Source organism: Phyllobates terribilis, unplaced genomic scaffold, assembly GCF_046119375.1.
Source record: "Phyllobates terribilis strain yellow unplaced genomic scaffold, ASM4611937v1 Scaffold_61__1_contigs__length_8056638, whole genome shotgun sequence".
In the NCBI taxonomy this organism is placed as follows: domain Eukaryota; kingdom Metazoa; phylum Chordata; class Amphibia; order Anura; family Dendrobatidae; genus Phyllobates; species Phyllobates terribilis.
In genome coordinates this window covers 7,740,441-7,764,345 of record NW_027362821.1, presented here as the reverse complement: position 1 = coordinate 7,764,345, position 23,905 = coordinate 7,740,441, and the positions used below count along the sequence as shown (strand labels likewise).

Below are 23,905 nucleotides of genomic sequence, written 5' to 3'. Positions count from 1 at the left end.
TTGCGAGCTTCTGCAACCAGCAAGGAGTTATCGCAGAAGTTAGAGTTTTTAATAAAAACATGAAGGGTGGAGCCCCGCCCACGCGAGGTCATCACAAGGGGGGGTGTGGGCAGGACCCCCCTTCGGCATAAAAGACCCAGCTGAAGATGGGTCCATACTCATGCAAGGAGGTATACATTATATATATATATATATATATATATATATATATATATATATATATATATATATATATATATATATATATATATATATATATATATATATATATATATATACACATATACATACATACATACATACATATATATATAATCACCCAAAACGTAAAGTGCTCACCAGGGTGTGAGAAAGAAACGGGGGGAAAACGGCGGGTGCTGTCATGGGTTCAGGAAAAACCGGCTACCGGTAAGTAACCATGGTGTTTTCCCCTCACCCATGACAGCACACCTTGAGAGAATTTTGGAGAATATGAGCACCCTATGGAGGGACCACCGCCTGAAGTACCCTTCTCCCAAAGGTGAGGTCAGAGGAGGATAGAACCAACCTATAGTGCTTGTAGAAGGTGGATGGTGCAGACCAAGTAGCAGGTTTACATATCTGGTCAATAGAGACGTTTGCTCTCTCTGTCCAGGAGGTTGCGACAGCTCTGGTGGAATGAGCTTAAACACCGTCCGGTGCCGGAACACCTGTAGATATGTAAGCTAGACAATAGTTCCTTTTGACACCCCATGACCCTTCTAACTCCCCTCAATGGCCAGAAACAAGGAGCGATCCTTCCTCCACTGACTAGTCATGTCTATGTACTGTAGTAAAGCCCTTCTAACATCTAGATTGTGGAATCTAACCTCCCCGGGGTTTTTTGGGTTACTGCAGAATGAGGGAAGCACAATTTCTTGATTACAGTGGAATCTGGAAACTACTTTTGGAAGGTATGCTGGATCTGTACGTAGGACGACCCGGTCATCATTAATTTGAGTGTATGGGGGATGAACAGAAAGGGCCTGCAGGTCACTCACCCTACGGGCCGATGTTAGAGCCACCAGGAGAATGGTTTTGAGGGTGAGGAACTTTGGAGAGATAACCTGCAGGGGTTCAAATGGGTCGCCAGAGAGTGCGTTTAAAACCAAATTCAGGTCCCAGGAAGGGACTCTGAGGCCCGAACTGGCTTAGCTCTGGAACAGAGACCCACATGTTCCCTGTCAGGTTGCAATTATAGAGCGCCCCTAGGGCGGACACCTGACCTTTAAGTGTTCCCATAGCTAACCCCAGGTCACGTCCCTTCTGTAAAAACTCTAGGACATCTTTAATTGGAGGTTTATCCGACAACGGGAGTCTATAAAAACCAGGAATTTTCCCCAGATTCTGCTATAGATCTTAGTTGTTATGGGCTTCCTACTACCCAATAGGGTGGAAACTAGGCCTGGAGAAAACCCCCTATTTCTCAGTAACATCCTCTCAAATTCTAAGACACCAGATGGAAAAACCTTTGGCTTGTGCATGGAACATTAGCCCCTGGATGAGAAGGTCCGGCCTGTCCGGCAGAACCCAGGGATTTGAGACCGACATTTGGCGAAGCAGGCAGAACCAGGGTCTTTTTGGCCAAAAGGGGGCTATCATAATTATCCTTGCCCCCTCCTCCTGAATTTTCCTCACAACTGCAGGGATCATTACCATCGGTGGAAAAGCGTAGGCCTTCGTGAACTTCCAGGGTATGTGGAGAGCGTCTACAGCATAGGGATTCTCTGTCGGATCTAGTGAACAGAATCTCTCCACCTTCCTGTTTGCCCTGGTGGCGAACAAATCTATGTCCGGTGACCCCCATAGCTGGATAACTTGTTGGAAGACTATCGGGTTTAGAGTCCACTCTCCCTGTCTTAAAGTGTGGCGACTGAGGAAATCCGCTTTTGAATTTTCTACCCCCCGGATGTAAAGAGCACTGAGGGATGGGGGATGCTGTTCTGCTAGTTGCAGGATTCTGTTTGCCACTACCATCAGGGAACGTGATCTTGTTCCTCCCTGGTGATTTATATAAGCTACTGTCGTCCGATTGTCAGACCTGATCTGGACATGGCGACCCTGTATGTGGGGAAGGAAGTGTATCAGGGATTTCTCCAATGCCAACAGCTCTTTTAGGTTCGATGATGCCCCTATCTCGTGATGTAGCCAGAGCCGCTGAACCGAGAGATCTGCTAGATGACCCCTCCAGCTGGAGCCACTTGCATCTGTTGTAATTGTATGGTCGACTGGTCTGGACCACTGCAAGCCTGAGATCAGATCCTCCCTGTTTGTCCACCATGAGAGGGAGTCTACACCGCCTGCAAGGAAAGAGACAGACAGTCTTTTTTCGAAATGTCCGTTGAAGGATTTTTGGGCTGACAGGACCTCCCACTGAAGAAGCCTCATATGACCTTGGGCCCATTTGACAGCCGGGAGACAGGACGTCAAGGAGCCCAGTAGGGACATCACTCCTCTCAGGGACATGACAGGAGACTTTATGGCCCTTGAGACCAAGCTGATTATTTTGCAAACCTTGTCTTCCGGGAGGAAGCAGACTTGGAGTTGGGAGTTTAGGTTCAAGCCCAGAAAGATCTGAGTCCTTGAGTGGGATAGTTTTGATTTTTGAATATTTATCAACCATCCTAGCTGGTGTAAGGCTGTCCTGACCTCTAAAGGTTGAGAGGAACAGTGGTCCTCCGATTTCCCTATTACCGAAAAGTCGTCCAAGTAGGGAACAATCATCACGTTTTTTGATTTGGAAAAAGGCTGTCACCTAAGCTATAACCTTTGTACACACTCTCGGTGCTATTGAGAGTCCAAAAGGTAGGGCAGTAAATTGGAAATGTCTCAATTCCCCTTGGATGAATAGGGCTACCCTTAGGTACTTCTGGTAGTCTGGATGGATTGGGACGTGATAAGTAGGCATCTTTTAGGTTGATAACTGCCATGAAACAATTGTGGTGTAGGAGTTTTACTGCTGAGTTCACTGATTCCATCTTGAAAGTCTGGTTCTCTATCAGCTGAATTAGACTTTTGAGGTTGATAATGGTCCTTAAAGGCCCCGTCACACTTAGCGACGCTGCAGCGATCCCGACAACGATACGACCTGTCAGGGATCGTTGCTGCGTCGCTATGTGGTCGCTGGTGAGCTGTCAAACAGGCAGGCTCACCAACGATCAGGGGAGCAGTGACATCGTGGAAAGAATCTTTCCACGATGTCCTGCTCCTGGTTACCAGCCTGCTGAAGCAGGAGCAGGCTGGTAACCATGGTAAACATCGGGTTACTAGAAGCACACGCGCACCTAGTAACCCGCGTTACTATTAAGTGACATTCACAAAGATCACTCACCCCTGAAGTCACAAAAGGGTACCGGATTTGGAGGCTGTGGCGGGACATAAGATGAATCCCTTCTGGATGGCCCTGAAGTGTCCAACACCTTACTTCTGCTGAAGCTACGGTTGCTGGAGCGGCTGTCCGCGTGAGAGGCGTCCGACTGCTTCTTCCGCTGGCGTTGTTGAGATGGAGGGGTCAGCTGCTGCTGTTCCTGGCTGTCCTGGTCTGCCATAGCTGCTATACCACAAGGCAGCATTTGACCAGGACAACCCCTCCAAAATAGAGCACATCCGGAACCTCCGGCCGGCAAACGCTTACAGGGCGCTGCCATGTTGGATCCGGGTGCCGCCCTCCGACGTCATCGGGCACGCCTCTCCAAGCGTGCGCCGCGCCTGACGTCACACCCGGAAGACGCCGCTCCCGGCGTGCGGCCAGCCAGGAGCTTGCGGCAGGGTGAGGACAGCGCAGCGGTCTGCGGGGAGCCGGAGCCCTCCTCACCGCCTGCGCACGCTCGGACACGGCTCCAGGGAACCGCGGATGGTGCTTCTGGAACCTGGAACCCGGTGCACAGGCTGCTGCCCGCTCTTCCACACCAGAACAGGCCCAGGTAAGTATGGACATCTTCAACAGGTTCCCATTAAGGACAGGAAACCAACTGAAGCGAGGGAGAGGTACCGCCCTTTTATTTCAGACGTTTTCCTGTCCTTGGTGGGGTGGATCCCTCTCTCAAGGTGTGCTGTCATGGGTGAGGGGAAAACATAATGGAATTTATTAAGTGGAGTGATTAAATGAAACCAGAGCTCGAGCCATGCCAACACATCTTCTGCAGGCGTGAATAAACGTATATTACAGCCATCAGCCATGCACAGCTTAGAGATATATCATGGCACAGGTGTAATGTTTTCTGTATAGTTTATCGCAATCTTGTTTGAAGAGGCTGCTGAGCGACAGGCCCAAGCTGACAGAGTGGCTGCTGAGCGAAAGTAGCAAGATGAGCAGTGGTACCAGCTGGAGTTAGCCCGAATCCAGCTGCTGAGATCTGCCCCATCGGGCTGTGAGCCAGGCAACACCAACAGCTTTAAACCCCGTCCTGAGAATTTTCCGGTAATGGAAAAGGATGGGGACTTGGAGCTATTTCTGCAGGGATTTGAAAAAGTCTGCAGGCAGTACCAGCTGCCTGAAGCCCAGTGGGCCAGGTATTTAACCCCAGGGCTCAGAGGAAAAGCTCTGGAGGTGTTTTCTTCTCTCCCTTGAGACCAAGATGGAGACTATGAGGCCGTCAAGCAGGCCCTGATAAAAAAAAGTACAAGCCGACTCCAGAGATTTACCAGCAAAAGTTCCGAGCCCTCCAGTGTGGACTACATGGTAGCTACGGTGACGTGGTTGATGGGCTCAGGACCAACTTTGAGCAGTACCTTCGAGGACCTGAAGGATCTGATGGTGAAGGACCAGTTTCTTCATCTTTGCCTTGCGGAAGTGAAACAGTTGTGATGGACCGGGAGCCAAAGGAAGCCGCCACAGCAGCCCAGATCGCAGATGCTTATGAGGCCAACCGCACACTAGAGGTGCGGAAGTCAGCCGCCGCCAGATGGAAAGGGAGTAAGCCGACAACCACAGCCAGTGTTCCAGCCAGCCGGCCCTCAGCGGGTACTGCCCCATCTTCCAGCACCTGGCCTGCATCTGACTCACGCCAGTGCTATACCTGTGACAGGACTGGTCACATCAGCCTCACCTGCTTGTAGAGGCAGAAGAAGAGCCCTACACCCAAGGACCAGGGGCCTACTGCAGCGGTTCTCTTTGTGGGTGGGGAAGCTAGGGGGTCTGTGACAACTTACAATCAGTCACTGTGGGTGATAAAGTCACTATGCGGCTCAAGGACACCGGAGCCGAATGGACCCTCATCCGCTCTGAGTTGGTGTCTCCTGAAGACCTTATCCCTGGGAAAACCCTGACTGTCACCGGGATTGGGTGTGCTCACCGTCCTTTGCCAATGGCCAGGGTTTTCCTAGACTTGGGTGCGGGGAGGAGGTTGCGGGAAAAAGGGGGTGTCTCCGAGAACCTCCCGACAAATGTGCTTATGGGGACTGATCTGGGACGGTTGATTGCCCAATATATTCCTGACAACCCTCCCTGATCTAATATCGTCTGTGAGGAAAATACTGCATTATATGGACGATAGATCCTAGTTACTTACCGGTAACGGGATTTTACAGAGCCCATGACAGCACCACCTGAGAGAGGGTATCCGCCCACCAAGGACAGGAACCTACTGAATAAAAAGGCGGTACCTCTCCTCCGCATCAGTTTTGTTTCAGAACATGAGAGGGCCTCCGAAGACAGGTTAATACATAACCACCACCTCAACATATGTACTAAACACCTTAAAAAAAGTGCACACCACAGTGATAAAGGGGAGGGAATTAATAGGGTGCTGTCATGGGCTCTGTAAAATCCCGTTACCGGTAAGTAACTAGGATCTTTTCCCCTTCTCCCATGACAGCACCACCTGAGAGATTTATAGAGATCAAATACCAGAGGGAGGGATCACCGCTTGCAACACCCTTCTACCAAAGGACAGATCAGTAGAAGAGGAAAGGTCAAGACGGTAATGTTTGTAAAATGTAGCAGGGGATGACCAAGTTGCCGCCTTACATATAATGTCGATGGGCACATCCGCCTTCTCAGCCCAGGAAGCAGCTACCGCTCTGGTGGAATGGGCCTTCAGGTTCTCAGGAACCGGCAGATTGCTTAGAAGAGTAGGCTAAGGTAATAGTATCCCTGACCCATCTAGCTATGGTCCCCCTTGTAACCTTAAGTCCTTTCCTAGCCCCCTGAAAGGATATAAATAAAGCGTCACTCTTTCTCCAGGCTTTTGTCACTTCCAAATACTGGACTAACACCCTCTTAACATCTAAGGTGTGAAGCTTATGTTCCTCAGAATCCCTAGGATTAGGATAGAAGGAAGGGAGAGTGATTACTTGCGTCCTATGGAACTTGGAGGCTACCTTTGGAAGATAGGCCGGGTCTGGTCTTAAGATTACTCTATCCATACATACTTGAGTGAATGGATGGTTAACGGATAGTGCGTGTAAGTCACTGACTCTACGAGCTGATGTCAGGACCACCAATAGCGCAGTCTTTAAAGTTAAGATTTTTTCTGAAACCTTCTCTAAGGGCTCGAAGGGAGGTTTGGTTAATGCTTCCAGAACTAAATTAAGGTCCCAAGGAGGCATTCTTGGAACAGGAATAGGTCTGGATCTATGACAGGCTTTAATAAATCTAATGATCCATCTATTTGCTGCCAAGTCATAATTATACAGTGCCCCCCTTTGCGTCAATAGCGACCTCTCAAAATCCAAGCCGTCAAATGCAGGCCCGCTCTTTGGGGATGACAGACTGGGCCCTGCCTGAGGAGATCCGGGATGTCCGGAAGAACCCATGGATCTGCTTGGGACATTCTCTTCATCCAAGTGAACCATGGTCTCTTGGGCCAGAACGGGGCGATCAATATAACCCTCGCCCGTTCCTCTCGGATCTTCCTCAGGATAGTAGGGATCAGTACTAAAGGGGGAAAGGCATAAGCTAGAGTGAAATACCACTGAATCTGCAGCGCGTCCACCGCAAACGCCCCCTCTTTTGGATTCAGGGAGCAAAAGGTTTCGGTCTTCCGATTGTGTCTGTTTGCAAACAGATCTATCTGGGGCTGTCCCCACCGATCCACAATCTGCTGAAAAACGGCTGGATTCAACTCCCACTCTCCTTGTTTCAAGATGTGACGACTCAAGAAATCGGCCTTTATGTTCTCTTCCCCTTTTATATGCAGTGCCGAGAGCGTAACCAGCCGACTCTCGGCAAACCTGAAGATCTGATCCGCTATTAACATCAGAGGGAGAGATCTGGTACCCCCCTGATGATTGATGTAGGCGACTGTTGATCTGTTGTCTGACATTATCCTGACGTGAGGACCCTGAAGAACTGAATTCTTTTAGCGCGTTTCTGGCTGCCAACAGCTCTTTCATGTTGGAAGAGAGACTTGTCTCGCTGTCCGACCAGAGGCCTTGTACAGAACGATCCCTTAGGTGAGCTCCCCAACCTTCCGCACTTGCGTCTGTTGTAATTGTATCCGACACCTGGAAGGTCCAAGGAACCCCCAAAGATAGGTTGACCGGAGATGTCCACCAGTCCAGGGAGTTGATCACAACATCTGGAAGAGATATTTTCCCATTCAGGCGACCTTTGAGCCGCCTGTCCGCTGCCAGAATCTCCTGTTGAAGACATCTGGAATGGTGCTGGGCCCACTTAACCGCCGGGATGCAAGACGTCATTGTACCCAACAGAGACATTGCACTCCTCAGGGTCATGGTCGGATTGCTGACAACCTGAGATGTTAGGGATCTGATCTTCAGTTTCTTTTCCTCTGGCAGAAGACAGGTTTGGTTTTCTGAGTCCAGAATGAGACCCAGGAAAGACTGAACCCTCTTTGGTTCCAGCCTTGACTTCTCCAGATTTAACAGCCAACCTAGGAGTCTTAGACTGGCCATGACGTCCGCCAGGGCTAGAGCACAGAGTTGACTTGATCTGCCCACTACTAAGAAGTCGTCCAGATAAGGGATGACCAAAATGTCTCTTTCCCTCAAGTGCGCTGTGACCTCCAGAATGATTTTTGTGAAGACTCTTGGCGCCATGGAAATGCCAAAGTGAAGAGCTGCGAACTGAAAATGCCTTACGTGCCTGCCGAATTGTACAGCTACTCTTAGAAACTGTTGATGATCTGGCAAAATCGGGACGTGGTAGTAGGCGTCCTTCAGATCGAGGACGCACATAAAACAGTCCGGAAATAACATCTTTATGGCTGATTTTATTGTTTCCATCTTGAAAGGCCTGTAGATTAAATGGTCGTTCAGTCTCTTTAAGTTCGCAATGGTCCTGAAGGAGCCGTCCGGCTTCTTTATTAGGAAGAGAGTCGAATAGAATCCTCTTCCTTGCTCGGGTGCAGGTGTTTCCACCAGAACTCCTTTCATGAGCAGAGAGAGAACTTCCTGCTGTAAGGCTATCTGTTCCGCTAAACCTCTGGGGCTGATATTTTGACAGTGTTCTTGGGCCTGCTTTTGAACTCTAATGTGAGCCCCCTCCTGATTATCCCTAAGATCCAAGAATTGGATGAAATTTCCTTCCAGGCAGGCAGGAAGTGGGACAATCTTCCTCCCACCCGGGGGAAACTGTCACTTAGGGGCTTTCTTATTCTCGGAGGAGGGACCCCCAAACATGAAGCCTCTGCTATACGGCTTTCGGTCTTTCCAGCTACCTTGGTCTCTGGGAGCTTTACTGCGGCTGTATTTTCTCTTCCGAAAGAAACTGTTAAATCGGGAACTTTATCTAGGATGTCATCTAGACCTTTGCCGAACAAGAAGTCCCCCTCACAAGGGATTGAGCACAGTTTAGACTTTGACTGCACATCTTCTGGCCAGCTCTTGAGCCATAGCGCCCTACGGGCTGCATTAGAGAGGTTTGCAGACCGGGCAGCCAGCCTAACTGAATCTGCCGATGCATCTGCCAGGAATGCAGCCGCTCCCTGCACAAGAGGAAGGTCTGATAGAATTTTCTCCCTGGACACATTCCCCCTGATCTGGTCTTCCAATTGTTGAAGCCAGATCATCATAGATCTAGCAGTGCAGGTCGCTGCTACTGCCGGTTTAAGGGCCCCTGCTGACGACTCCCAGGTTTGCTTAAGGAAGGACTCCGCTTTTTTATCCAGTGGGTCTTTTAAGGCTCCTAAATCCTCAAAGGGCAGAGTGGATTTTTTTTTTTTTGAAGATTTTGAAATGGCCACGTCAATCTTAGGGGTTTTGTCCCATTTAGCCGCATCCTCATCCTCAAAGGGGTACCTCCGCTTGGAGGATGACGGCAGCTGACCCTTCCTCTCCGGTTTCTTCCATTCCCTTTCTATCAGAGATTTAATCCTGTCATTGACCGGGAATGAGCGTCTCCTCCTTTGGTCTAAGCCCCTGAACATAACATCCTGGACTGTTCTGGGCACTTTGGTATCGGTAATACCCATAGTCCCTCTGACGGCTTTAACTAGTCTCTCAGTATTCTCAACCGAAAAACAAGGTCTGCCCCCCCCATCATCATCCGAAGACTCCGATGACGATGAGGAGTGATTAGAGGAGGAAGGCAGTTCTCTCGTAAAACGGGACTCCACTGATTCCTCTGATTCTGAAGAAACTAGTTTTCGCTTCTTCTTTTTGAGTGAGGTTAAGCCTCTTAAGGACTCTCTGACCTCTGTCTGGATTAGATCCTTTAATTCTAAAGAAAACCTGGGGGACTCCTCTGCAATGGTTTTCTGAATACAGTCCGAGCATAGGTTTTTGGCATAGGACGTGGGAAGACCGATTTTGCATAAAGCACACTCCCTGTTTTTACTTTTAGCACTACACTTCTTCGCCTCCTGCCTCAAGAAATAAAAGGAGAAGAAGGAGGAAAAGAGAGAGAGAGAAGAGCACATTATTCAAGGTGAGACTTTCACGAAGATCACTCACCACACTGCCGTTCAGACTAGGGTACCAGAGGCGGTGGTTGCCGTTCACATGAGGGCTCCCATCTGGCGGAGGTGGACTGACGAAGTCTTTTCTGACCAGTCTTGTCGGAACTCGTACGCCCCTCACTGCTGTGACTTTGTCGATGGGAAGATTCCCGTTCCATTTGTTTGAGCTGCTTGCGCTGCTTTGATGGCTGTGGCTGCTGATGTACTTCCTGTGGCGGTGACAGCTGCTGCCCAGGTGACTGCGGTTCCTCATCCATCATGGCGGGGATGCAGACACCGCCATCCTGATTGCTCCCCATCCTTAAAAGCAGTAGGGCTCCACCTCCTTTAGGCTCCTCCCTTTCCGGCAGTGTGCTCATCTCTCTTTTTTTTTTTTTTTTTTTTTTTTAATTTTAGCCAGCTGGCGCGCTACCCGCAGATCCACCTGCCTCTGCGCGTGCGCAGCCCAGCGGCACCCGGCGCGCTTGCAGCGGGATGACAGCTTCCCACCCGCGCATGCGCAGACCCGGTTTCCGGCGCACTCCGTGATAGGGCGCGTCAGCACCCCGCGCGTGCGCAGCCCGGACTTCCGGCGCGCTCCGCCACAGGGTGCGACGCGACCCCCACGTGCGCAGCCCGGAAGACCTGCCGGCCGGCGCGCTCAGTTCATCTTTGCGAGGCGCAGACCCGGCCGCAGGCCCCGGCGCACGCGGGGAGGAATCCAAAAACAGCACCTCCTCCCCACACGCAGACCCGGGCAGCAGCCAGACGGGCTGGGAACAGGGACCATCTGCTGCTTCCACGGCCTCCAGGCCGCACCGTCCATAATCCAGGTACGTGAGGTACCACCTGGTGAGGCTCCCATCAGGGACAGGAACCAAAACTGATGCGGAGGAGAGGTACCGCCTTTTTATTCAGTAGGTTCCTGTCCTTGGTGGGCGGATACCCTCTCTCAGGTGGTGCTGTCATGGGAGAAGGGGAAAAATATGATGCATAATGATAATATGTCTTGTAGTAAAGGAGTGCTCAACCATGTCGCCCTGTGGGGTGATGTTGCTGAGGACCCCCAAAACGAAGCCAGCGTGAGTGCTAAGGGTGACAAAGGGAGCAGGCAAGGAGACTTTGAAGCCAGCGGTCCCGTGCCGCCGACCAGTGTCACGACGGACTGTGACTTGGCAGGTCGTAACTGTCCCATTATTGGCACGGCTCCTGAGGTATTGGGGGTTGATGGGGAGATGGTGCCCCCAGCCTGTCAGGCTGATGGTAAAGGGTTGTTGTCCTCCGGGGAGACGGCCTACATAGCCGCTGTCACTCAAAGTATGAGTGCCCAGAACGCACGCGATGCGCTGCCTTCTGGGCCCTCATCACCTGGTGGGACAACAGAACTGGCTGTGGACCCAGAGCCGGTACTAGACGGTTCCAATGAGGTTGGGGCCTTAACGTCGCTTCTGGTTACCTCCAGCCAGGTGTTCCAGGCAACTCTGTGCACAGATGCCAGTCTAGAGACGTTAAGGGACCTTGCAGAGAAGCCCATCTCCGAATCCAATAAGTAGAGGGTATTCTGGGATCAGGGGAGGTTGTACTGGGAAACGGTCCCATGTAACCCCCAACAGGAGTGGATGAGAGAAAGACAGCTGGTCGTGTCCTATCAATTTAGGGAGTAGTTGTTGTGGGTTCCCCATGAGATTTCACTAGCTGGACACTTGGGGGTCTGCAAAACCAAGGCCTGGCTATCACACCACTTCTATTGCCCCAAATGGGGACAGATGTTGCCAACTACTGCCACTCCTGTATCACGTGTCAAAGGGTGGGGAAGTCGGGGCGAGCACCCAAGGCTCCCCTGATCCCTTTGCCAGTGATAGAGGAGCCATTCCAGAGGATTGCTGTGGACATCATTGGACCACTGGCCATCCCCAGAAGCTCTGGAAAACAGTTCATCCTTACTGTGGTAGATTATGCTACCCGGTAACCAGAGGCAGTAGCTCTGTCCTCCATTCGGGCTGATAAGGTGGCAGATGCACTACTGGCCATTTTTTCGAGAGTAGGATTTCCCAGAGAGATGCTTATAGACCAGGGGACTCAGTTCATGTCTCGTCTAAAGGAATTTGTCTGTAAGAAAATGCAGGTGCAGCACCTGGTATCAAGTTCGTATCACCCACAGACTAATGGTTTGTGTGAACGATTCAACGGTACCCTTAAGCAGATGCTTAAGATGCTGGTTGAGTCCCATGGGCGTGACTGGGAGCGGTACCTCCCACACCTGCTCTTTGCTTACAGAGAGGTACCACAGGCCTCAATGGGGTTCTCCCCCTTCGAGCTCCTGTATGGCAGACGAGTCTGGGGGCCCCTTGGTCTGGTAAGAGAATCCTGGGAAGTGGAACTGAACTCACCCAAAATGTCCGTCATAGAGTAGGTCATGCGGTTCCATGACAAAATGCAGGCAATGACGCAGCTGGTGCATGAGAATATGGTGCAGGCCCAGGCCAGCCAGAAGCTGTGGTACGACCTGAAGTGGTCAGAAGGTGTGGGTCCTAGTCCCAAAACAAGCTTCAGGCGGCCTGGGAAGGCCCATACCCCATATGCCAGCGCCTCAATGATGTAAACTACGTGGTCACCATTGACCATGCCAGGAAGAGGCAGAAGGTCTTCCACGTCAAAATGATGAAAGCTCATCATGAAAGGGAAGCCTGTACCCTTCCTATGTGTATCGTCCCCGAAGAAGGCGAGTCAGAAGTCTCGGTGGACTTACTGGCCACAGCCCGAGACAAAGGGTCTATTGAGGACGGTGAATTCAACCTGCAGCTATCCACAGACCAGAAGTCCCAGCTGCGGGAGGTGTTCCTGACTTACCTGAGCCTCTTCACGGGTGTACAATGGAGGACGCAGCTAGCTGTCCATCAGGAGGACATAGGGAGCCACCCCCCAGTCCATCGATCCGCTTACCGTGTCTCTCTAGAGGTGCAGAAAGACATGAAGGCGGAGATAGGTGAGATGTTGCGACTGGGAGTGATCCAAAAGGTCAAAGATTGTGTGGGCCTCGCCTGTAGTCCTGGTTCCGAAAAAGGACCGGACCACCCGGTTCTCTGTGGACTAAAGGAGGCTAAATGCCATCACAGCTACTGATGCGTACCCAATGCCACGCATCAATGAGCTGCTGGATCGCTTAGCTGGGGCCCGGACAATTATGGACCCGAGTCGAGGATACTGGCAGATTCCTCTGTCACAGGAGGCCCAGGAGAGGTCCGCCTTCATTACACCATTTGGGCTGTATAAATCCCTCGTCATGCCCTCTGGCTTGAAGAATGCACCTGCCACTTTCCAGCGATTAGTCAACTGAGTGGGTGGCGGAACTCTGAAGCCAGAGCCCGGGAAGGTTGATACCATCATCTCCTGGCCTTCCCCCAAAACCAAGAAGCAGGTGATGTCCTTCTTGGATACAGCAGGGTACTATAGGAAGTTTGTTCCCAACTATTGTGCCCTTCTAAGCCTCTGATGGATCTCACGAAAAAGAAGCTACCGCTGACAGTCAGGTGGACAGCTGACTGTGGGCAGTCCTTCGCGGCGCTAAAAGCAGCCTTGGCCAGCTCCCCAGTTCTGCAGGCCCCGGACTTCACCCGGCCATTTGTAGTCCAAACGGATGCCAGTGTGTTTGGCCTGAGTGCTGTGCTCAGCCAGGTAAACGGACAGGGGGAAGAGCATCTGGTGATGTTTTCGGGACGTGGTATACGCCACTGTGGAGAAGGAATGCCTCGCTATAGTGTGGGCCCTGCGGAAGCTTCAGCCCTATCTATACGGTGCGCAACTTCACCATAGTAACTGACCACAACCCCCTCAGCTGGCTGCACCGGTTGTCTGGTAACAACGCTAAACTACTGCGGTGGAGCTTGGCTCTACAGCATTCCGATTTTACCATTCAGCACAAGAAGGGTAGTGAATGTGGTAACGCCGACGGGTTGTACAGTCAAGGAGATACCGAGGAGATAGGCTTAAAGGGGTATTCCCATCTCCAAGATCCTATCCCAATATGTAGTTGGTGTAATAATAATAATATTAGCAAATATCTCCAATTTGAAATGTAGTATAGTATTATTGATTCGCTATCTCTTTCCTCATGTGCAGGCACCACAGGACCTTAGGTATTCACGGTTACGACCACTAGCATCTATCTAACTAACTGTGACTTTATCAGTGGACGTAACCGTGGATAACTAAGGTTCTGCAGTGCCTGCACAGGAGGCAAGAGAGATGGCGAATCAAAAATACTATACTACATTTCTAATTGGAGGTATTTGATAATATTATTATTATTACACCTACTATATAATGGGATAGAATCTTGGAGATGGGAATACTCCTTTAAGGGGCGATCTGTAAATCGGCCCCTATGCTACCTCAAAGAGAGGGAGAGGTCCTAGAAAATATTAAGAAAATGTCGCTCTCCCCAAGCAGCTCTTTACCCCTCCCTTACTGACCATTTGTCAATACAAGAAGCTCTCCATGTAAATCGCAGCACACATGAGAGGTGGCAAACCCAATTAACAGAGACCTGCGATAAATTTACACCTAGGTGAGAAGCACGTACTCCCGGGCTTCAAAAGAATTCTCTCTCACCCCCCAGGGCCTCCCCCTTTTGCTGAACAACAATCTTCAGTCTGTCCGGCACCGACGCGAAATATGAAATATCTAAAGTTCTATTCCTCTGATAATAATGGGACCCATATTTTTAGTTGCAGGGTCAGCTAAGGAATAATATGCATAATTTTCCGTAGCTGTATGCCACTCCGGAGAGCGGTAATGCAAAAGTACAAAATAACAGACCACAGCTATGTCATGTGTGGTCTCTAAAGAAAGGTAAATTCATAATGGAAATATATGGTATCACTTTCGGGCTTCTGCGATCAACCAGCGATAAGTTATCACAGAAGCCAGATATTTTAATAAAAATATGAAGGCTGGAGACCAGCCCACGTGATGTCATTACAGGGGGTATGTGGGCAGGTCTCCCCCTTTGGCATAAAAGACCCCACCGAAAATGGGTCAGTACTCATTGCAGGGGGGGGGGGGGGGTATAGATGCTATAAGTAAGGGGTCCCGTTCGATAATGGTCAAATCAAGTGGAGCACCCCCCCTCTCCAGCTGGACTGAATCGTCTCTGCGATCTGTCGAGTAAGTCTTCTATTAATCCTTTTTATTTTGTGTAACTGTATATTCTGTACTGTATTGTCTCCATTTGTAAAATCTTTGTATATTTTTCATAAACACTGTCTCCCTTTTGGATTATATATAAAATGTAATAATTCTGTTTCTTTTGCTATGTAATCGTTCCCTCCCCCGAAGCCATAGGTTACCAGAAAGCAGGCGTCTGATCAGGTCTGTATTGTATTTTAATAGCTGGTCGGTGGTGGCAGCGAATAATAATAAGTGGGTTACCGTGAAGCTGGCAGTGACCGTACTGGGCCGTATACATATATTCCATGCGTTGGACTCCGGAGGTGTGTACGCCAAACGCTCACTGCGCGCTTGCCGATACCTACTTAGTAATCGGGATCGTGTGTGCGCGAATCCCTGCTCAATCCTGACAAAGTGACGGCTAGCAATGGGATATTGTGTGATCTCCCCGGAGTCGTCCCTGACAAAATGGTTGGCAGCGGTGGGATATTATATGATCTCCCCGGTGTCGTCATTGACGTCCCTGACAAATACACAAAGTCATTTGAACAGTTTTGGGTGGAGGAGAATGTTGTGGTCTAGAGGCAAAAATGGTGATCACACGATTATGATACGGCCGGGCTACACGACCAATAAAGTAGCCACAGCCGGTGACTGAGAAGAATCTGTGACTTCTCTACATTTAGTGGTTACTACTCACCTGGGTAGTTATATGTAGGAATCTCCTCTTTACACTTCTCATCACCCCTCACATATGTCTCTGTGGTATTAATATGGGTCAGATCTTCACCCTGAAACAAATATTGTAAAAGTCACAGACAGATGGAGGGGTCACATTTAAGAAGAGCGCTAATCCTTCCATCTCCACCAGTCTCATTACACTAGTATAAACATATAATAATGGTGGATAAATCAAGACTGAGCACAAGACCTTCACAGCCGTCTACACATCATAGGGGAGATCTCATGATACCTTCTCTCCATCTACCTGATGATCCTGAGGAACATTGGGATCTTCTTGTTTACAGTCCTGTGGAAGAAGAGGACGGGGACATCTCTCTGGTGTTGTCCTGTTACTGGATTGATCTGGAGGAAACACATACAGGGACTGAATTCATTATTTACATATAGACAATTATAGGCCGTGTGTATTCAGTCCTGTCTATTACCTGGTGATGTGAGGGGCTGGGGAACCTCCATCATGACGTCCTTGTACAGATCTTTGTGTCCTTCTAAAAACTCCCACTCCTCCATGGAGAAATAGACAGCGACATCCTGACACCTTAAAGGAACCTGACACAAACAATGATACAGTTATCCCACTGATCCCTTACGTTACTGTATAATGTCCCAGCATTCACAGCAGTGTCACCTCTCCAGTCAGCAGCTCAATCATCTTGTAGGTGAGTTCTAGGATCTTCTGGTCATTGATGTCCTCATGTATCAGGGGGTGAGGTGGAGGCCCCGTGATTGGGCTCAGGGGTCTTCCCCATCCCTCAGACACAGGGTCCTGACAGCGCTCACTAGAGGTCTTCTTCACTACTGTGTAATCCTGGTTATGGAGAGGCACATTAATAAATCTCACTACAGACATTTCCAGAGTCCTCACCTCTCCAGTTCTGTCCATCTGTTATTCCCATAGATAAGAATGATGTAATGTGACGTCATCAGAATCTCTCACCTCTCCAGTAAGCCGGAAGAGGATCTCTAGGGTGAGGTGTAATATCCTCTCCGCCATCTTGTCTCTGTCCATATCCATCTTTGATGGGTAAATCAGGAAAATTTTCTTATATAGAAGATCTTCTCTGAAAGCATCCGATATTGTCGAGACCTGAATGAGAAGAAGAGGAGCCGATGTAACATCATAAAGAGTCCTGTGCAATAATACAATTACTGGAGATAAGGGAAACATATGAGGAGATATATTATTTTACAGTAGTTTTCTTCTTTACATCTACTAATAAAACCTATATATTTTAGGTCACAGACAACAAGCAGTTTCTTCCTCGGAATCTGCAGCTGAATACATTTCTCACATACCCATCATCCATAACGCTAATTCACATCTCATTTATAGTCACTGGAATCAGCATTAGCAATACTGCGGAAATATTCATTACACGTGAAATGAGAAATAATTACTTCATGATGAGGATGACATCTTCATCGTCTACTACGGCTTTAGAAACATATTTGGCCAGAGTCCGTCACTGACTACATCACCACCGGCCGTCTATATGAATGTTTCCCGTCTCCCCCGGACTTTAATCTTCTATCACATTACATCTCATCTCTGATTCACACACAGAAATTTCAGGCTTTTATAAAAGCTTTTTTGTTTGCACAAACACCATGGACAGAAATTACTTGACACCTAAGTCTACATATACAGTGTTTATGGGGTTTATTTCTGGCCTTAGGCTTTCCTATATTACAATAAAAACACCAGAAAAAAGCAGATATTAAAAAGTTTCAAAAGAAAATTGGCGCCAACAAGTCTTGTAATAAGAAAAAAACATGCAAAAAGCATAAGACAGATTGTTATTTTTTAACATGTTAAACATTTGTTTAAAAAAATTAACTCTATAGGACACCAGAACATAGATGTAGCGAAATCTCTGCAATTTCCTGGACGCCAAACCGGAGCCATCAATCCATAAACTCCATAACTTATCATATTTAGAGATAAAAAGAGATGTTAGGTATATGCCTTTTTCCAAGTTTACTAGCCAATCAACTTTGTCTATAAATTCTGACATCACAGGTTCCTGATCTGCTATCCATTTTTAGGCTATTAATTTCCTTGCCATATATAACATACGTGCCACCGCTATTTTACGATGCTCATCGATAGTCAGATCTTCAACATACCTTAGTACACATAGTAATGGTGAAAGTTCTGCATTGTATAAACCCTGCTATTGATTGCTAAAACTTCTGTTCAAAAGGACACTAAGATAGGACAATTCCATATCATATGAAGCATGTCTGCTGAGTAAGTTGCATCTAGGACAAAAAAAAAAACTTGAACAAAATCCTATGTAATATAAAAATTGAGGTGTTCTATATACAGGCGCTTCTCACAAAATTAAAATATCATCAAAAAGTTTATTTCAGTTTGCCAATATAAAAAGTGAAACTCATATACAGTGGGTACGGAAAGTATTCAGAGCCCTTTAAATTTTTCACTCTGTTTCATTGCAGCAATTTGGTAAATTCTAAAAAGTTCATTTTTTTTCTCATTAAAGTACACTCTGCACCCCATCTTGACTGAAAAAAACAGAAATGTAGAAATTTTTGCAAATTTATTAAAAAAGAAAGACTAAAATATCACATGGTCATAAGTATTCAGACCCTTTGCTCAGACACTCATATTTAAGTCACATGCTGTCCATTTCCTTGTGATCCTCCTTGAGATGGTTCTACTCCTTCATTGGAGTCCAGCTGTGTTTAATTAAACTGATAGGACTTGATTTGGAAAGGCACACACCTGTCCATATAATACCTCACAGCTCACAGTGCATGTCAGACCAAATGAGAATCATGAGCTCAAAAGGAACTGCCCAAGGAGCTCAGAGACAGAATTGTGGCAAAGCACAGATCTGGCCAAGGTTACAAAAGAATTTCTGCAGTACTCACGGTTCCTAAGAGCACAGTGGCCTCCATAATCCTTAAATGGAGGACGTTTGGGACCACCAGAAGTCTTCCTTGATCTGGCCGTCCAGCCAAACTGAGCAATCGTGGGAGAAGAGTCTTGGTGAGAGAGGTAAAGAAGAATCCCAAGATCACTGTGGCTGAGCTCCAAAAATGCAGTAGGGAGATGGGAGAAAGTTCCACAAAGTCAACTATTACTGCAGCCCTCCACCAGTCGGGCCTTTATGGCAGAGTGGCCTGACGGAAACCTCTTCTCAGTGCAAGACATATGAAAGCCCGCATAGAGTTTGCTCAAAAAACACATGAAGGACTCCCAGACTATGAGAAATAAGATTCTCTGGTCTGAGGAGACATTGATAGAACTTTTTGGTGATAATTCTAAGCAATATGTGTGGAGAAAACCAGGCACTGCTCATCACCTGCCCAATACAATCCCACCAGTGAAACATGGTGGTGGCAGCATCATGCTATGGGAGTGTTTTTCAGCTGCAGGGACAGGACGACTGGTTGCAATTGAAGGAAACACGAATGCGGCCAAGTACAAAAATATCCTGGATGAAAACCTCTTCCAGAGTGCTCTGGACCTCAGACTTGGCTGAAGGTTCACCTTCCAACAAGACAATGATCCTAAGGACACAGCTAAAATAACAAAGGAGTGGCTTCAGGACAACTCTGTGACCATTCTTGACTGGCCCAGCCAGAGCCCTGACCTAAACCCAATTGAGCATCTCAGGAGAGACCTGAAAATGGCTGTCCACCAACGCTCACCATCCAACCTGACGGAACTGGAGAGGATCTGCAAGGAAGAATGGCAGAGGATCCCCAAATCCAGGTGTGAAAAACTTGTTGCATCATTCCCAAGAAGACTCATGGCTGTACTAGCTCAAATGGGTGCTTCTACTCAATACTAAGCAAAGGGTCTGAATACTTATGACCATGTGATATTTCAGTTTTTCTTTAATAAATTTGCAAAAATTTCTACATTTCTATTTTTTTCAGTCAAAATGGGGTGCAGAGAGTACTTTAATGAGAAAAGGGGTCTGAATACTTTCCGTACCCACTGTATTATGTAGAGTCATTACAAACAGAGTGATCTATTTCAAGTGTTTATTTCTGTTAATGTTGATGATTATGGCTTACAGCCAATGAAAACACAAAAGTCATTATCTCATTAAATTAGAATACTTTATAACACCAGCTTAAAAATGATTTTTAAAATCGAAATGTTGGCCTACAGAAATGTCTGTTCAGTAAATGCACTCAATACTTGGTCAGGGCTCCTTTTGCATCCATTACTGCATCAATGTGGAGTGACATAGAGGCGATCAGCCTGTGGCACTGCTGAGGTGTTATGGAAGCCCAGGTTGCTTTGATAGCAACCTTCAGCTCGTCTGCATTTTTTGGGTCTGGTGTCTCTCATCTTCCTCTTGACAATACCCCATAGATTCTCTATGATGTTAAGGTCAGGCGAGTTTGCTGGCAAATCAAGCAGTGATACTGCTGTTTGATTGCTGTCGCGCCACTCGTACCCGTGACTGTGCATGCCCGTAGTTATGCGTTCCACACTGGAGTGCATTATGTGTCATTGTCCGCGATTGCGCATAACCAGACGTGTGCGTTCCACGCTGGAGAGCATCGAAGTCTCCTATCTGCGACTGCGAATGGCTGCAAGCATGCGCTCCATGCCAAAGCACATAATGGATTTGGATTATACACTTGTTCCCCTGAAATCAACCCTACCCTAATTCAAAATACCAATGATTGTCTGTCCACTGTCTCTAACATCATGTCCTCCCTCTATCTTAAACTGAATATCTCCAAAAGTGAACTTCTTGTGTTTCTCCCTCTACTAACCTAACTCTACCTGTAAGGTGGCTAATGGCCGCATAGTCGATGGGAGGCATGTATCACAGAGATGGCTGGTGTCTGTGATGTAACCCGGAGTATTTTCTCTAGTGCACGCACTAAGAGGACTAATTGGTGCACCTGTGACCTGGTTACGGGTAGCTGTGAAGATTTGGGTGGGTCTAGCTACCAACATGCCTCACCTCTGGGTGTGGTTAACAGCCTATATAATGAAGGCTGTTTGGCACATGGTCTGTGTTTGGAGGGAGAAGATCTCCTGTGTGTTGTCTCCAGACTGAGCGGTGTGCTGGATGCTTACCAGCCTGTGTGACCACAAGTCCGGTTTACCAGAGACTTTGCTAAAAGGACTGTTTTACTTTTGCTTTTGCCTGGACTAAAGGCTGTTTGTTTGCATTTTTCTTTTGACGGTTTATGAAACCAATAGACCGCTATAGACATTTAAAGAAACATGCCTCCTTTTTGCCTCTCATTGCACCTGAGTGAGTACAATCCTTACAATTGATGTTAGGCTATGTGCCCACGATGCAGAATTGAAGCAGAAAATTTCTGCAGCGTTTCTGCATCTCCCTGGCAGAAAAAACGCATGCAGATTGTACATGCGTTTTTCCTGCCAAACACATGCGGTTGTGAAGCATTCTTCACATGCATTTCCGCATGTCGGTTGACAAGCGCTTTACAAGCGTTTTTAGTATCACTTAGAAAGTGCTTGTCAACTTGGTCACACTATATAAATCCATGCAAAAGGATCCCCGAACAGATGGACTGCAGCATAGGATGCCGCTGTTCATATTACGCGTATTCGGCCTGCAGGGTCAACTGTCCACCCAGTGAGGGGCCACATGCGCGTCCCGTGAATGTGAACGGGTGGCAGATAACATTGCTGCCAGACTCCGGGAGTCTGGTGACCCTTGTGAGGGCCACTCTACCCCTCCAACTGATACCGGGAAAAAAATCAGGCGTACGGTGCATTCATGGCAATGCTAAGGACTATCCTATGGCCAGAGAGGACATTGAAACAGCCAACGGTATCGAGTCCCACGAGGTCGGCGTCATTCATGACTTGTTGAACGGTATCATTATAAGCCGAGACTTTTGTTTATTTTGGGATCTGTGGGGGAAAGGTTCAGCGTTAGATGGCGCGGTTGACACTGGTTGTGGTGATACCTCTTCAGGATTACCTGGTTTCTCAAATTGGTTTCCCTTTTGTGTTCTTGTGCGGGATGAGGAGGTAGTGTCCCCTGAGCCTGACATTCCAGAGTTAAAGGGTGACCAGCGAGAATTTTGGGTCTGCCCAACATAGGGACCTACCTCTGAAGGAAGCCTTTAATAATGTCATGGTCATAAATGGGGTTGACAAGGAGCCGGGGGCTGACACAAGGTTTCCCCATTTTATGATGAGTGGGGAGTTGTTGTAATGAAAGTGAGGGAGGAGCGTGTGGAGCAGGTAATAGTGCCGGGCCCCTATAGACGAAAGGTGTTGGACATGGCCCATCACATGGGGGGAGCATCCGGGAGTGAAAAAAAACGCAGGAACAGATGGCGCAAAGGTTCTATTGGCCCGGGTTTCACCGGGAAATATTGAAGTATTGCAGGTCTTGCCCTATGTGCCAGTTAACCGCCCCCACCTCTCACTGTTCGAAGTCCCTCGTGTCATTGCCCATTATTGAAGTGCCGTTTGAGAGAATTGCTATGGACTTGGTTGGTCCCCTAGTTAAATCTGCTTGCAGGCATCAATATATATTTGTTATCCTGGACTATGCCACACGCTATCCTGAGGCGATTCCACTGAGAAATTCCTCCGCAAAGAGTATAGCCCCCGAGTTGGTCCACGTTTTTTCTTGAACAGGCTTACCAAAGGAGATCCTGACTGACCAGGGAACTCCCTTTATGAGTAAGGTGATGAGAGAGCTATGCAAAATCCTGCAAATCTCCCAACTGAGGACTTCAGTATACCATCCTCAGACAGATGGCCTTGCGGGAAAGTTTAACAAGACTCTGAAGAGTATGCTCAGGAAGGCCATAGAAAAGGACGGTAGAGACAGGGACTGTCTCCTACGATATTTATTGTTCTCCATCCGAAAGGTTCCACAGGCTTCTACGGGTTCTCGCCATTCGAACTCCTGTATGGCTGACATCTGCAAGGTCTCCTGGATGTCGCAAAGGAAACCTGGGAAGCCGAGGTCACGCCCCACAGAAGCGCCATCGAGCACCTTGCTCTGATGCAGGAGAGGATTGTGAAGGTGATGCCCATTGTAAAAGAACATCTCCTCCAGGCAAAAGAAGCTCAGGCCAGGGTCTACAACCGGTCAGCCAGGGTGAGGCAATTCAATCCGGGAGACCAAGTCCTTTTGCTAATTTCTACAGTGGAGAATAAGTTCTTGGCCGCCAAATAGCAAGGGCCATATGAGGTGGTGGAAAAAATTGGTGACGTGAACTACAAGGTTCATCAACCAGGGCGACTTAAGCCGTACCAGATATACCACGTCAACTTCATCAAGCCCTGGCAAGACAGAGAGGCTGTGGAAGCTTCATGCTTGCTGGGCAAGCCAGAAGGTGATGTTGGAGGAGTCGCAATAATGGAAACTCTAACGAAGAGCCGTGTCGGGAGTTGCTACAGAAGAGCCAGGATCTGTTTTCGGAATTGCTGGGCTGCACAGGGGTCATAGAACACGAGATTCTGATGGTGCCACATGTATGAGCGAACTTTAAGTCCTATCGGATACCCGAGGCTCGACAAGAGATGATCTCCAAAAAGGTGGCTTGTATGCTGAAGCTCGGGGTCATTGAGGAATCCAAGAGCGGGTGGTCGAGCCCGATTGTCCTGGTCCCAAAGCCCGATGGGGAATGGAGGTTCTGCAACAACTATCGGAAGTTGAATGAGGTCTCCAAGTTCGATGCATATCACATGCCACGCGTCGATGAGCTGATCGAGCGACTTGGGCCAGCAAGGAACATAACCACCTTGGATCTGACGAAGGGTTATTGGCGGATCCCTAATAGCACAGTGAGCCAAAGAGAAGACTGCGGTTTCTACGCCGGACGAATGCTTCCTGTAAGTCCGGATTCTGTTTGGACTGCATGGGACCCCTGCCACCTTACAGAGCGCTACGGATCGAATTCTTGCTCCCCATAAGCAATACGCCGCAGCATACATGAATGATATTGTTATCTTCAGCCCAGACTGGGAGAGTCATCTGGAAAAGATCCAGATGGTGTTTGATGCTCTAAGGAAGGCGGGGTTTTCAATAAACCCAAAGAAATGTTCCATGGGGAAAGAAGAAGCCAAATACCTGGGTTATGTAGTTGGTAGAGGCGAGATAAAACCCCAAATCAGTAAAGTGGAGGCAATCCAAACCTGG

At 48.3% G+C, this 23,905-nt stretch overlaps 1 protein-coding gene across 3 annotated transcripts in view; it reads right to left on the bottom strand.

Annotated features, from left to right (window-relative positions):
• The window catches only part of LOC141192468 (uncharacterized), a 46,574-nt gene that overhangs the window by 3,098 nt on the left and 19,571 nt on the right, over positions 1-23,905 (bottom strand). For 2 of the 3 annotated variants that reach the window (XM_073662007.1, XM_073662008.1), the window contains exons 1-6: positions 17,898-18,012; positions 16,708-16,857; positions 16,399-16,578; positions 16,196-16,319; positions 16,015-16,112; positions 15,727-15,817 (exon numbers count right to left, since the gene is read on the bottom strand). In XM_073662007.1, coding sequence (XP_073518108.1) covers positions 15,727-15,817; positions 16,015-16,112; positions 16,196-16,319; positions 16,399-16,578; positions 16,708-16,857; positions 17,898-17,909 — 655 coding nt within the window. In that variant the 5' untranslated portion in view covers positions 17,910-18,012. Of the gene's footprint in view, positions 1-15,726; positions 15,818-16,014; positions 16,113-16,195; positions 16,320-16,398; positions 16,579-16,707; positions 16,858-17,897; positions 18,013-23,905 lie in introns of those variants that run through there. The other variant, XM_073662009.1, reaches the window with a different exon arrangement.